At 35.2% G+C, this 16,360-nt stretch overlaps 1 protein-coding gene across 4 annotated transcripts in view; it reads right to left on the reverse strand.

Annotated features, from left to right (window-relative positions):
- Positions 1 to 2,911: 2,911 nt before the first annotated feature.
- Positions 2,912 to 16,360, reverse strand: part of LOC105839070 (neurogenic protein mastermind) — a 263,604-nt gene continuing 250,155 nt past the window's right edge. For all 4 annotated transcript variants that reach the window (XM_036289572.1, XM_036289571.1, XM_036289574.1 and 1 more), the window contains exons 4-7: positions 10,533 to 10,719; positions 8,447 to 8,782; positions 6,966 to 7,220; positions 2,912 to 6,168 (exon numbers count right to left, since the gene is read on the reverse strand). In XM_036289572.1, coding sequence (XP_036145465.1) covers positions 5,924 to 6,168; positions 6,966 to 7,220; positions 8,447 to 8,782; positions 10,533 to 10,719 — 1,023 coding nt within the window. In that variant the 3' untranslated portion in view covers positions 2,912 to 5,923. The remainder of the gene's footprint in view (positions 6,169 to 6,965; positions 7,221 to 8,446; positions 8,783 to 10,532; positions 10,720 to 16,360) is intronic.

Genomic DNA, 16,360 nt, shown 5'->3' on the forward strand with positions numbered 1-16,360 from the left:
GAGGTTGGTTCTTTATTTAACCACTGATTCTATCCTTGTTGAAACAATAAAATGTTGTAGGATCATTCCACTAGTCAACAAACAAATAAGTTAATATTAATTAATATAATTATATTTTTTAAAAATAATAAATAACAATAGAAGAATACATGTCTACATGAAAATATTAATTAATGACCTCTTTTCCAATCTAAATCTTCGTGATAATATTTTTTGTGCAATTTTGTATACATTTTCAAATTCATCAAACTGCACGTCGAATAAATTTTCAATCTTGAAACACATTTCTAAATTAAATAAAAACAATATTACAATATATAACTAATTAATTTAATAGTAATAATGTTAAGAAGACTTTATTATAGTAATGGTGGCAGTAAGAATTCAGTTTGCTAAATCAATAATATTTTAATCAAATCTGTTATTGAAAATCTGATTTAAAAAATATCAATTATTTATTTGCAATTTATTATTCTAAAGTCTTATTATTTTCATATTCTTTTTAAACAGTCATTTGATAATTGTTCAGTGACTCGTGTAGTACCTCTATTAATTTTTAAGAACATCTTTCAATTGTTTATATACATAAATAATGTTGAAAAAGAAAATTTGTTCTTTCTTACGCTTTTTTCCAAAATTGTCCTCTATTTTCCCAAATTCAATATCTTTCCTGACTATGCTTGATTTAAATATCATAAAATCATTATAAGTTTTAAAAAGCAGAATGAGAAACATATTTTCTTCTCCTAGCTTTCTTATGCAAATGAAACAAGAATTGTATAACATTAGTAACTGTTCAATCATTTTATTACTTTGTTCCAACGAGAATAGAATCTCTACTAAAAATAAATATTGCATCAACCTCTTATTAATCCTAATTGGTAATCGTGGATATTTTTAAATTAATTATATACAAAATCTCTGTCTTTCTCTCTCTTATAATAAAAAAATGACAAATAATTGCCTATTGCAAAAAATGTTTTCAAATAAAAGTTGTGTGAATTCGTTGGAAAAGAGTAAGATAAGCGCGTAATATATTTCAGGAGGCCATTTTAAGACCATGTTACTTTTTTTACAAAGTCACACATTTTTAATTCAAAATTTTTTTCATAAAGAGTCTACTTTTTTAGTTATTTATACTTCCCACATTACGCGTAAAACACCTTGTATATCTTAATTACGCACAATCGACGTTCTTAATTAATTATATATAAATAATAAATGTATATATGTATATATAAATTATATAAATAATATGTAAATAATAATTATATATATGCCAAATCTCTTGAAATAATTCTAATGATTTTCACAACCTTACATAATTTTAAATCTTATTTCTCAAATTTGTACCTTCAAAATGAAAAAAATCGTTTAATTATGTTAATTTTATATAAAGACACATTAATTTAATATTTCATTAGGTACATTGGAACCATGAGTATCAGTTAAGAAAATTTCGGAGCACAAATACCATTAGAGTTAATAAAACAAATAGTGTATTTTTCAGGTGTTTACATTGTTTTGAAAATTCTAATTCCAGGCAGATCTGAGATTCTTACGGAGAGATGGTAATGAGATGTATCGGGAAAGAGATAAAGCGTGGGGATGCATGGAAAAAGTCTCGCGCGCGTTGCACGCCAATCGCGTAACTCTTTGGCGTTACTCTGGCGGCCGGGATAACGTGCTGGGATAACGCGCATTAATTTTCGGACGGATCGATACGACACGCGATAAGCCGCCGATGGTTTATCGTCCCTGGGATTTTCCGCATGGCGAACGGATCAAATTTATATCTCGTTCGGTGCCGATGACGAATTTCCGATAACGCGACTCGGCAACATGGCTCCACCGACAACGAGAGACGGAGATTTTTTGGAAAAATTCGAAAGTGTTCAAGTGAAGAGATATATGTATCTTGTAGGAACTCAACGCTTTTATTAATAACAGTTCAACATGGAATTTATTCTATATGCGAAATGCCCGTGTTTTTTATATATAATGTTTTTTTTTATAAATATATAAATAATACGATACATATAATGTGCCTCGATCAAGGCCATCCTTGAGGAGTTAATACGTCGTAACCTTCGCCTCGATCGACTGTCGACAGTGTGGAAAAATCAATGTTTTAAACGATGCGGCGCGCGTTTCGCGATTTGTTCCTTATATGTTTCTATAGGTTTTCTCTGCGCGAAACCTTGAACGTAAGATGCCGCGGCTAATTTTCCATCAACAAATAGGCAACAAACGGTTCAAATTTTCTCTTTGTTAGGCACTGCTTTCTTCTCCGTTTAAAAAGAAAAAAAAAAGAAAGACAACGATCCACTGTAACAATCGTCATCACGCACTTTTGCTCTCTGGTTGGTCCCTGATGTTAATTTTTCCTATAACAATGCGCAATTCCGCATCCTCACTTTCCTCTCTTCTTTCTCCCCTTCCCTTTTTCGTCTGCGTGAAACGTATAAAACGGACAAGCCAATATAAGGTTTTTTTTCGTCGATTTTCTTAAAGATTTTACAAAGTTATTGACATGTGAGAGAATCAGATCTCTAATCTTTTTCTTCTTTTTCCCCCTTTTTTAGATTATGTTTCGTGGCCCCAATATTTTACAAATGTCACCCCACCCGGTTGAGAGAAATTTAAAAAAAGATTATATTATTATTATCTCCTAATCCACTTGGCGGGATTTGCTAACTTCTAGCAAAGAGTCGCGGCAAGCGACCAATAAAATCCAACCGAAAGTCTTCGTGCACACTTTCGGCGAACAGTCGAGGACGTGCGCTCTCTCTCTCTCTCTCTCTCTCTCTCTCATTCTTTGCGAATATATATATATATATATATATATATATATATATATATATATATAAAGCGCGGGATTCAATACCTGCTTCTCTTACATTAATATTCCTTTTTTGTCGTGTGCTTTTTTTCTTTTTTAAAAACAGTATTTTTGATTAGACGAACCACAGATCGCTATTCTTTTCTTTTTGTTATCTATGGAATGTATCGCTATTTGGAAGAATAGTCACAGATTCCTTTTTCTCTCTTTCTCCCTCCCTCTCCCATCCCTATATCATCGAACTATATTGTTGAATTATTATACATTGTTAACGGTTCCGCATATGCGATCAACACAAAGCGCAAACTTCAAGATTTTCCTTGTCTTTCCTTACTTTTTTTATTTGGTTAAAAAAATCTTTAAAATAAAGCATACAAAATTGCGTTTGATAAAGTAAGAAAAAGAAAAGAACGGTGAATAATATTTCGACGATACACTCCGCGCGAATCCCTACGAGAGAAAAATGATTGCCCCCATTTAGAAAATACCGAGTAGTTCGCCGCGATCGAAAATGGAATCTACTTTATCGCCGACTAATTTGTGTGCAACTTCAACGTAACGCGACACAGCACATTCGGTATATTAAAACTTAATAAATATGTGTGTACAAATGTGCTCTGTCGCCGTGATGCATTCGTGTTTCATGTCTCTCTCACCACACGCTCTCTTTCAGTCGCGCATAATTTTTCACGTGCACGCGATTTTCACCTGCATTATTACTGTCGTCTCGTTAAACACTGTAACCACTATAATATTTATCTATATATATTTTAGGTTCCTTATTGTTACATAATCGTCTAACTGTGCGATCTTAACGCCTCAAATTTCTTCTAGTTTTTGTAATATCTATATACAATGAATAATTTTCTTTATCTCGCATTAGCGCTAACAATGCGTTTAGGAGAGAGGAAGTTCCTTCTTTCTTTTTTATCCCTTTTATCATAAATCTCTGATATAACGGATCGATCGGATCAGCGCGCGCGATTTCGTATTTACGTGCGTCGCAAACTTAGAATTGAATGCTGATAATTGATAATTGACTTGCTGTTAATTGTAAATGTGCCGTTAATGGCATAATTAAATACGTTACCCTCTAATCGTTACGTTACTACATTATTATTTCCATAATAATGTAATAATATAACGATATATCATTATGTTATTATGATATAATATATAATATAATCGTTATATTGTTACATTATTATCCTTAAAAAGTATTAACGCCCGGCCAGGCTCGCTCATCCAGGAAAATCTTGGACGTTCTTTGCAATGATGAGCCGGCGCAAGGTAACCAGGTTTTTTCTTTCACGGCCGAAACAGATTCAACCGAGTAAACTTTAAAATTGCGGCCTTCGTATCTATATTTCTATCTATTTCGCGCGGATTTCAACGTGAAGGATCAAGAGAAAGGAGAATCGTCTTGCGGAATGCCCGTCGAAGTCATCGCACCTGCCGAAGTCGTCGACGCGGGCACTCTGGAAAAGAAGATGGATAAAATGGATTTTAGCTCTTGGCATGGCAAGTAAGAACAATGTTTTTTTGTAGTTTTTGAATTGCTAAGTCTGATATTCAGAAAAATTTAATTTGTCAGAGAAGTATTAAAATCAGTATATGAAACTATTACTCATTATTATTGTTGAACTTTATGAATATAATTCGAACATAATAATTCATGTTTTTCTGCTAGTAAAACATTATAATATTAAGTTTCATGAATGTATTAATTCGTATTTTCTTGCCAGTAAAATATCACAATAATCTCATCTTTAATAATTCATGTTCTAAAAAAGTTTTAAATATTAATATCTACGGTCATTATATCAATAGAAGATATTTAAAGCTTTATAACGACACTTGAGATCATTGCTGTTTATTAGTTTATTTCTTAAAATATTTTGTATTTTATTTTAGTATTTTACTACTGGAAATTATGAGATTCACACAAAAAATATTTTTAAACAAGATCCACTTTGACCGAATAAGTTTTCTTCATTTATTAATTTGTATTATTCATGTATCGGTCAAATCTCTCTCTTTATGATTTCATTAATATATTATTCTTATAAAATAGTTTCTTATATTAATAGTTTCATATGTTGATTTTAATATTTTTCTGATAAATCAAAATTTTCTAAGAGTCAAAATCAGACTCAACAACTCAAAAAGTACAAAAGAACATTATTTTCACTTGCCACTCTAGGAGTAAAAATCAGTTCATTTTATCCATCGTCTTTTATCGATCGTTCTCGGTGTAGCCCAGCCCAGCATGAGCAAAAAAACTTGAAAGGAAAATAGGAAATCGCGCGATCTCTCTTTCTCTCGACGTTTCGCTCTCTCCCTCAATGCGCACGGTATCACCGAAGAAAACGAGACGATAGAACGATTTCCACGTACCTCTTGATAACCCACGCCACCATATTTCCATGGGACTAAATTCCCGCGCCTTTCTCGGCGATTATTATTACAAAATTAATTTTTACTAAAATGTAATTGCCTAGAAGAATAGTCGGCGACCGCGCGGAAGCGGCGAGCCGAGAATGCACTACGACCGGCTGTGGGACGTTGTCGCACCGGTGGGTAACTGTCACTCGCAACTGTCGGTCATCGACATATAACAAAGTACCTGCATATCACCAACCTGCGTTCCGTTTTCCTAAAAAAAAAACTCGAACTTCAAAGAATCCGTAAATCTATCTATTACATTGTTTCATTTCCATCATTATTTTCTTTTGAAACTCCTCATAAAATTCAACTGAGTTAAACATCTCATTTAGAGACAATGTTTCTCACTAATTAAAAACTGTGGATTCCAATAAGAAGGTATATTCCTATGGAATCCTTGTTTCAAAAATGTAACTGACAAATAATTCGTCGACGCAATAAAGGAAATCAACTATGCGTATTGGAAGCGGTAGGTCGATATGCGGACGGACGAAGTGAAATTCGTCGGTATCGTCGCGCCAAGTGTATACTTTAAGGGGAAATCGATCTCTCATTCGCCCCCGCCGTTGTAGTAAAACCGGCATACCGCCAGACACCGACATCCGAACCGACCACATCCGGGCAGGCGTGGTCCCATTACAGAATATCGAGATTGAAGCCGGCCGTAGAGTCGAGAGAATTAAGCAGCTCCTGAGCGCTGAAGTTTGACGTGTCTCCCGTAGGAAGGTTCTCAAGGAATTCCAGGCTGAAATCGGGCGCCGCCACGGACGGGTCCGTAGTGGTGGCCGGTGGTGGCGGCTGGGTGTGCTGCTGCGGTGGCGGTAGACTGCGCACTCCTGGGCTACCCGCACCGTACTGCTGATGCGGATGCAGCGGGGAACCTAAACACACAATACATCGAGTCCAGTTAAATGCGTCGAATATTAATACAAATATTCATGGTATAAAACTTGGAGAACGGATAATCTCACGAAGATTCCGTTTGATTTGTATGATCAGTAATTAATCTCGAATATGTCGTAACGTCCTTGCTTTCTATTTATAGTAAAGATTCCAGTAATCAGACATTTAAAGTTGTTAATTGTTTTAAGGACTCACGATATAAAAGAATCTAATTACATAGAAAACTTCTTTCTTGTATAATATTTTTTTAATATAAAATGTTTCATATTTGTGTATGTCAATAATAACGTTTTAGTCTTTATATTTCAGTTAAATATATATATTTAATTATGTAATTAACTAAAATATAAGATCTATTATTAACACACAAAAATATAAAACATTTTTTAATTATTTCGAAAATAATTAGGACGTATAAAGTGTATCTAAATGAATCGATATTCAAACACTCTAAAATACTTGTCCTAAATGCACTATTTATAAAATAACAACAAAATATAAAATAAAATTTATCTTAATAAATAATGTTTCTTTAAAAAATTTAAAGAACATCGTCAAAGTATAAATTCTACGATTTGTATAAGAAAATCATTTTTAACGTTGATACTTTTTTAACGTTTTTTACAATAGCCTGCCTTATAAATATTTTTTAGTAAAGATTACATTTTAACATTATAATAAAACATATTTAAGATTTCTTATAAATGTGTTAAATATAGGGCCATGTTCTAGGACGTTTATCTTACTCGAGATGATCTCACAAATGGTTACTCACCGGTCCCGGTAACATTGACCGAATTCACGGACGTTGTCTGTGACATCTGCATCTGCAGGGACATTTGATTGTTGTTCTGCTGCATGGCCAACGTTTGTTGTTGGTGCTGTTGCGTCAACAGCTGTTGCATCTGCGTGCTGTTGGCCATCCCTGAACCGGCTATACCGCCATTCTGCGAGCGGATTAATTGTTGGTGTTGCATCTGCGCCGCGGTCATTTGCATCGTGCCGCCCGCGCCACCCATGCCGAAAGCACCTACAAAAAATCGTGCAATTCAGTAAAAATCCCGCATTGATTCGAATAATTTTCACGAAAGTAGCAAGTAAAATTCGCAGGAGACTTAATTCTCTATGAATATAATTTGCATTTATGCGTTTGTGTCCAAACAAAACGCACATTCACCTCGACAGACAATAGTGTTGTCAGGTTTAACGTGTCTTGCTCGTACAAATTCAGTTGTCTCAATTTGATGCCTCAATTCTATGGTTCGCCAAATCCATTTTTTTAAATAAGTAATTTTCTCTTAAAAATTACCTTGAAAATAATGGTAATTGTGAAACAACGTGAACCTCGAAGAATTTTACTATACTTCTAACAAAATTTACTAAAACTTCGGAAAGTTTTATTAAAATTTTAGTAAATTTTGCAAAAAGTATAGTAAAATTTTTCGAGGTTCACGTTGTTTCACAATTACAACGATTTTCAGGATTATTTTAAAGAGAAAATTCTCTCGGTGTATCAACTCTCCTGCTATTCGCAGCGAAATCAACAGCCTCGTTGCATCATCGCATAAAGCATCCATCATAAACTTTTTTTATGAAGAAATAAAAAATGAGGGACTTTGAGATTACAAGAAATTTTAATGAATAGAAATCGATTGGATGAGTTATTCAGATTTATAGGAAAAATTATGATCAAAGAATTTCATTTCTTCATATTAAAATAAATTAATCTAATTTTATTACGTCATTGTTTTCGTTCACTAGTGTATAGAGTGTATAAACTCAAAAGATCTTACTCTGATAAAACATTCTGATTTTAATTTCACTGAAACCCTCAACTTCGATTCTACTTCAAGTGTCCAGATTAAAATTAATGTGCTGTTTCCATTGAAAGTAAAATAGAAGTAAAGAAGATCGATATTTCAATAGAGCCTACTTAACTTTTGCATATTTAAATATAAATATGTGATTATAAACAAATCTTCATAGGTAATTTCTTTGTTTTTATTTTCTTCCTTTTTAAAATATTAATTAATGTTAAAGTTTCATTATATATCTAAATATCGTGACTATATGTCACGTTTAGTTTTCATTTCGACGACTGAGATAAATGGTAATTGTTATTGGCATTACTTACTTTTGATCGGTTTGATCAACTATAGTTTAGTGTCAATTCACTACCATTCTGAAATGAGTAGTTTAATGCGTTTCCATCGACTTAAATTTGGTTCTACCTTCTTCTTTCTTTCTTTCTCTCACCTTGGTGACTTTGCTGATTGAATTGTGAGCGCATTTGCGCCTGAAAGCCTTGCTGCTGCTGCTGCTGCTGTTGCTGTTGCTGTTGCTGCATCAAAACGTGTCGCCACTCCTGCTGGGCGCCGCGACCCGCGATACTGTTTCCAAGGCCGTCCGGAGGTCCAACGCTGACGTTGGGCGGCCGTTGATTGTTGGTTCTCGGGTAGCCTAGCCGCTGGTGCATTTGATGCATCCCGCCGATGGCAGCCATCCCGCCGCCGCCCATGTACATATTACCGCCGGCCGCATGTAACGCCTGCTGCTGCTGCTGTTGCGCCATTTGCGGCCTCATCATCGGACCTGCGAAAAACATCCGTACGCGCCGTAATGTAGGACGTTCGCCCAATGGCGGCTGTTGCTGCTCTTACTTAACTCTAGGCTATTACCATAGATCTAGGAAATTCGAACAGAAACTTCTATTAGCTATGATATCTGGCATGAACATGTAGGCCTGTCTAATTAAATTTTTTTTATAATTCTGTTTGAGCTTTTAGAAAATTTATTTATTTTAATTACTTATTTTTTAAAGATTTTACAAGAGTTTTTAAAGAGTAAAATAAATGAAATAAACCGGGTACTCTATAAAAATTTGTTTTGTGTTAAGCTTTCGTAACTTTTTTTCTATTTACGGTTTCAAAATAAAACTCATGTATTTCGCTTTGGCAAACTTTGGCGTTTCGATTGAAAAGAAAAGAGATGAAAAATATTACTGTTTAAGGTAGGATGAGCCAATAAAGAACTCTTCAAAGGGTCTTCAAAAATCTCATGATTGTACCGACGTAGACAAAAATTAAAGACAGTAACAAAGTTAAACTTGCGCAAAAACAAAGAATTCATGATGGCGTGACTACATTAAATTCAACTAAATCGAGATTGTAGGTCGTGAGATGACATAAAAAAGGCGGACCGGAGGTAAATTCGAAAACATGAAATTTGTGGGAAGAACGCGCGCGGTTAAGATCTGCATTCCTTCTGATTTCCTTCGGTTTGGATGGAATCTTGGGAAAACCGGCGTCGACCCGCGATCGATAGGAGTCTTGTAGAGGCCAAGATATATAAGGATAGTTTCGACTCCCCCTCTCTTCATCCTCTTGCCACCCCTCGCCGCCTTCTACCTTTCTTCCTCTGGCTTTGGAGCGAATCCAGCGGAACGTCAGCATCGCGTTTACGCTCGATCGAATTCTTTCCGCGCTAATATTCAAAACGTGTAATCCACGCCAAAATGGTTGTTAAACAACAGTGAACACGAGATATCCGTTATCGAGCAACGGGTTCTATCGTAGTGTTGGTTTTTCTTGCGAAATTGTGAAGCTCTTACATTAAGATTTAGACGTTAAACTGTAAGGTACAAACACTGAAAAAATGTTTTGGGAATATCAATGAAACAGTGTGATAGAATGCATTTTGATGAGATCAAACAGAATTTCTGATTATTATAATTAGATTCGATATTTTACAGCTTATAGAACATTTGTTAGACTTAGCTATAGGAATTTGGTTAGCATTTTTAAACTAGATCTAGAAAACTATAGTTTTATATTTCTAAAATTTTGTAATTATAAAAGTATATACTCTCTCTTGTAATTACAAATTTTTTAAATAAACAAGTATAATAACTTAACTAAATAAATTTAATAATAAGTTAAAATTAAACTGATTGTGAAAGGTGCAAATAACACAAAAAACCCATTTTCAAAAAAAAAAAAAAAAAAATCTTGTGCTTAATAATATTTCTATATTACTCTTTAAATACATTTTTTAATTTCAAAAAATTTAATTATCATTATCATGAATTTTGATATATTTTACAAGAAGAAAGTAATCATCAGGTAATTTCTAAACAAAATGTGATTCATTCATATTTCAAATATGATCTACCAAATCTCCAATTTTTGCAATCAATTTTTTTTCTCGTATGTATTAATTGTAGTCATTTCGCAAAATTATATGTAGCTCCCGTGTTAAAATTTGGCTGTTAAACTGTAAGATAAAATATAAAAGATCGCACGTATAACGGGCCGGTGAGATTTTTTTCCTTCGGTGTACTTACCCGACGGCGGCATAGGTTGTTGCGTAACTCTGCGCATGGGTCCAGCGTTGGCGAACCTCGCTTGCTGACCCATACCGATACTAGCGTGCATCATCTGCGCCTGGGCCGCGGCCTTGTATTCGGGCGGTGGTGGCCTTACGCTTCCCATTCCACCTGCCATATGCTGCTGCTGCTGCTGCTGCATTACCTGTAAATGTAAAAGTAGGAACGCATAAAAATCAGAAAAAAAAAAGAAAACAAGAATAACATGCATACATACAGAGAACGGCCTAACAGGCAGAATCAAAATCTTAATTAACCTTTCGGAGCTGACGTTAAAATCTATTATACATGTCTTGAAAATAGCAAATTTATTTTAATTCAAATACACCTTTAATTCAAATACCACTCAATTCATTGTGCGGTTAGTATTTACTTAACTTACGCACTTAACTGCATATTGCCATACTCCAGATGGCATATTTACGTAAAAGAATTAACTTTCTGTTGTTTTTTTCCTTTAAAGAAAGATCCATTTGTTCTGCGTGAGCGCGTACACAGTTAAAGAATTTGTAAAAAAATTGTTAAATTTAACACATCTAGCACGTCCCAAATAATTCACAGAAATTTTTCCGTTAATTTAACACATTAAGTATATGTTGAATAACAGCATAAATATTGTTATGTTTTAACATAAAAATAAATGTAAATTATATAATTTGACATCATTTTTATGTAACAATTACACACTTAAATTAACACAACAGTAATATGAAAAAATTTTAACATAAAAATTTTAGCAAGGACCGATTTTAACATAAAAATAAAATGTTTTTACTGTGTATGAAAATAAATTGTAATCTCCTATTGCGTGTGACCATTCTACTCACGTATTGTTTCCTTCCTGTCAACAAAATGTGACTATTATTGACGCTGGACCTGTATGACTCATTAAATTTATGTTGACTAAGAGACACTAATTTAAAAATTAAGAAATCCAAATAAACTTGTGCAGAAGAAGAAAATGAGTATTAAGTTTATTTTAATAACAATAATTCAAGATGTGTAACAGAGGGCGAGTCTAACAGATCCGCCGTCAGATCCGAAGGATTAATTAAACGTTAGGAGAAGATAGAGATATCAAAATTGCGCTGTGCATCTCGCATCTCCGAAGCCTGACGACTCGCTTCGAGCGAGTGGAGACTTGGAAAGTTGCCTTTGGTTCGGCGAGAATCAGCGCGCGCTGAAAATCCCAATGCGCGGTTTTAAGGTCGGCTCCCTGTCGCTCTCTCGTGATGTCTCGAGAGAACGAGAGAGCAGAAGGGCGTTGCTCGCCTAATCGCAGGTTGTTGCTCGGTCGAGAGTGGAAAGAGACGCCGGCCGACGCGCGACGATGGACGAGATGAGAGGAGAACGGAGGAGAGCGGCGCGAGATGAGAGAACGAAAGGGTGAATGTATCCGACGGGCGGCAGCTCGCTTCGCCGCCGCCGCCGCCGCCGCCGCCGCCTGCATTGTCGTCTCCCTCGCCCCAGACTTTCCTCGCGTAACACCAGGAACCGGGAAACGCAATCCCGGATGCTCTTGCACAACCGAGATCGCCGTCTCGCCGTTACCGCCGATCAATCCCGGCAAATCGCGCGCGACGATGCGCCAGCGCAATAGGTCACCGATTATTAGCATCATTATTCAAAAGAAAAGAAAGTACAGTACATTTCCGTAGATCGCGACAGACTTGGGGAGAAACGCGAGAACTTGAAATGCACACTTGAAAAACGGTTTTGCTAAAGCATCTAAAAATTGAGATACAAGATATGAAAACACCTTTATTAAACTATGAAAATAATTAGGTATGAGGAAAAAAAGTTGTTAATTTGACTAAATTTCTCAACTCAATTAAATCTATTTAATTCAAGCATTTATATATTTCAATCAAATATATAAATATTTGAATTAAAGCTTATGCATTTCACGTATATACGTTGAATACTTGAACTGAAGGAATTTAATCAAGTTGAAAAATTTAGTCAAGTTAACAGCATTCTTTTCTCAGTGTAGGACGCTCAAACTGATTTTCTATAACGTCAAAATTTACGCAGCAATGTTCATTATGTATTGAACACATCTTTCATAATTATTTTTATAATCAAATAAAATTATTCAGATTTGTATCCAGCGACTAAGTATACATCATTGTTCTTGTTGTATATTTTTGAGAACTTTGAAAATATTCTCAGTTTTCCTTTTTTTTTTATTTTGATCATTGTAATTCTCCTCTATTCACGCGAACGGATTTCGTAATTTTGCAAAAAATTACCAGGGATTTTATCTCATCTCGGATTTTGATTCGCACTTCTATGCTACCTTATAACGAGATTGAATCGATTTCTGCAAGTGTTACGAGCCCTGGCAATTCCTAGAACTCATAGATGATGCTCCTGTTGTTCCGTGCACGTTAACTATCCTAATAGATCGGAATGGATACAGGGCCGATTATCCCGTCAATTCCAATATCATCGCGAGGTTGCGCTAATCGAGATCATGCGCGCGCGCTTGAGTGCGGAAATCCGAAAGAGAACTGCGAAATTCGATAAAGACATCGCTCTATCATTTTTAACGCTTTTTACTTTGCGTTAAAGATACATCGACACTATTAAATCTCATACTCTTTTCTAGTAACTTTACGATTTTATTACTGTTAGTTAAAAAATGTGTAACATTATGGCTGGCATTATTATTTTTGTCATTTTTTTCCTTTATATCTCTTTGTTATCTCTCATATTGCACTACTACTTTATTTTTATACACGTCTCATTTGTTAATTTTATTCGTTTGCATATTTTTTAAGTTGGCAATCAATTAGTTCGTTATTTCGTGTAAGCATATATGCTATTTTTATTTCTATCATAAGATAAACTTAAGTTTGAAGGCATTATAATGTCTCATTTTCTTGAAATGCATTTTTCTTTACTTTATTTCATTAACTCATATTTCTTTTATTATTCGCTCTTCAAAGAAAAGTTGTTATTATTATAATTATTTGCATGCGCTTAATATTAGTACAATAGATTAAGAAACATTAAGTTCAATATAACTATTCAAACAAATATAAATATTACAGTATATGCAAAAGTACGTTGATAAGTGACACAAAATTAAGTGATCCATAAATAAGTGAGAATTACGTCTCTGTTTATTAGGATTGTTCTGTCCGTTATTAATCGATTATGTGCGCACATAAATGCAAAAACGTGTTTCGAAGGAAAGCAATCGATTCGCGCATGCCAGCGCTGGCCGAGTACTCTCCGCCCGGGAGATAAAAAAATCACATCGGGCTGGCTGCGCGCCGTTCTGGATGATGCACCACTTCATCGCCCGAAGCACGTCCCTGGTAGAACTGCGGGATGACTAACCAACTGCGCGAAACGTGCAATTAGTAACTGGAGCACCGAGCGACCGTCGTCTTTGGTACCTTAGCATTATCGAGATAACAATCGGGCCGTTGCGAACTGAGTCATCTGCCAATGGGCGACCACGAATGTTGCCGGGATTCCGAGCAGCTTCGTCTACGCCACGCAATTTCGCAATTGCCGGATCGACTTCCCGCCAACGCGACGCGACGCTTCGACCGTCGCTTTTCGTCGATAAACCGGCCAAGATGAATCAGGCTGCGCGCGATGATAAATATATGAACGCAAAATTACTTAATCTAATTTAAATCAATTTAAAAGTTTAGTTAAGAACGCGGCTTCCGTGCACCAGATCACGAACGTATAACACTTGGATGTACTTTGATCGAAGAGTTCGACCGGAGGCTTTTACGAGAATTAAAGAGTCATTAAAAATAATGCCATTCCCTATTAAATTCTCTTCAAGGAAAGATAATCCGAATAATTCTCTCGTTAGAATATACTTAATCTTAGGATATCTTTTTTTTGCTCACTTGTGAGTGTCAATTAGGATTTGCAAGACCTTGTCAAATATTTTGATATACATGAATTCTAATGTAACTGTTATTAATTCGTAAAATTTTGTTTTTCATTACAATTTAGAATAGGGACATACTATCAAAAGTTGAATGTTATTAGTTACATTATATAGGATAATTGTTTTAAAAAAAGTGTTGCTATGATTTGGAAATGTACAGGTTTTTATAAAAATATTGTTTGTTCTACTCTACACTTTCTTCTCTCTTTTGCATTTTAAATTTTCAATAATAATGTTGCAAAGAGGAAATAATTCTAATAACTTCAACTGCAAGGAGTTAACATATCTACTTTTCAAAGTTATCACTTTTATGATTTTGATTTCTGAAGTAATTAAAAGTTATATTTGATTTTCTAATAAGATTACAATAAAATATATATATATAAAACTGTTTTTAATGTTTCGAAACAATATTAATCTGTTAGGAGTGCAGTTTTTATATATTTTTGATCGATATGGGATTTGAGTTATTTCGATTACTAGAAATAAGGTTAGATTATGATTTTAAAGAACAAAATTTAAAATTTATTACTCACAAAATGAAAAGAATTGAAAAATCTATTTATCTCGATGTTAAACCAGGATCTAAGAGATCCTGAACAATTCTTTGAACTCATACTACGTAATTATGAAATAAACCGAATAACAATATTGCGTGAATATATTCTCAACATAACAATATAAAAACTTTTTTCATACTGCCAACATTAAAAATTAAAATTTTCTCAAATTGTTAGAAAGTTGAAGTTTTTAACAGTCAGATCTATGATTAACGTCCTTTAATTAAACAAAAGAGAAAAAAATTTCGAAAAGAATGTACATATGCGAGGAGACTGAGACAAATTACATTGTTGTCTATGCGACACAACCTCTACGAACATCTCTTGGACAAATATTATCAAATTCGTACTCCTTCACATCTTCCTATATAAAAAAGCTCCTATATAAAAAATGATTTGAACAAAAGTTATTCAGATACACTTAAAGTAAAATCGTATATTCAAATTTCTTCGCGCCATATAAGCTAAAGTAAATAAATTATTCCGCATAACGTCTTCTTAAGATATTACAACACCGGTCGGTCCTCCGAAAGTTAATCTCGCGTGAAGTGATCACCGAGAATGCTAATTTGCCGATATCTCGGGTTTCCCTCGATATCACGGGATGCTCCCGCAGGAAGCTCCGCAGCGGCGAACACGGCGCAAAAACTTTTTTGTCCATTGTTCCTCGTCTCGGGGAAAGAAAGCCCTCCTCTGTCCCCGCTTCACTCGCGCTATTTGTCCTATTTGTGTCGCTTCTTTCAACGCGACGGGGCAGAAGTTGCAAAAGACCTAGCAGCGATACCTGTTGCATACGGACGTCGCGGGGTTCTCTCTCTCTCTCTCTCTCTCTCTCTCTCTCTCTCTCTCTCTCTCTCTCTCTCTCTCTCTCTCTCTCTCTCTCTCTCTCTCTCTCTCTTGCTCGCTGGATATGAGCTTAATGTCTCAGATAATGTGCCATCGCGCTGCTATCTTGTGATCGTCTACCTGCATAGGCGATTGTCGGTGGCAAAAGCTCCGCGAGACGATATCGTTTATCGATGTAACGACTCGGAATCGGCGATTCTCCAAGCAGGACGACGTTGGCGAAGGTGCGAAAGTGCGTGGAGGACGATAATAATCGCATAAAGATAAACGTTACACGTATGTGAACGCTACTGCGAGACGATTCGACAGTAAAGTAGCGAATCAAACGTAATTTACGTGAAAATGACTTTGCGCGTTTTGTTCGCGTGCGATATTGCATACGAAAATCTGGATGGAGGTCATTTACGTCGATTGCGATATCATTCGAGCGGCGACACGTGTCGCCGTCGACACGTGTC

This window comes from Monomorium pharaonis, chromosome 7 (assembly GCF_013373865.1).
Source record: "Monomorium pharaonis isolate MP-MQ-018 chromosome 7, ASM1337386v2, whole genome shotgun sequence".
Lineage (NCBI taxonomy): Eukaryota > Metazoa > Arthropoda > Insecta > Hymenoptera > Formicidae > Monomorium > Monomorium pharaonis.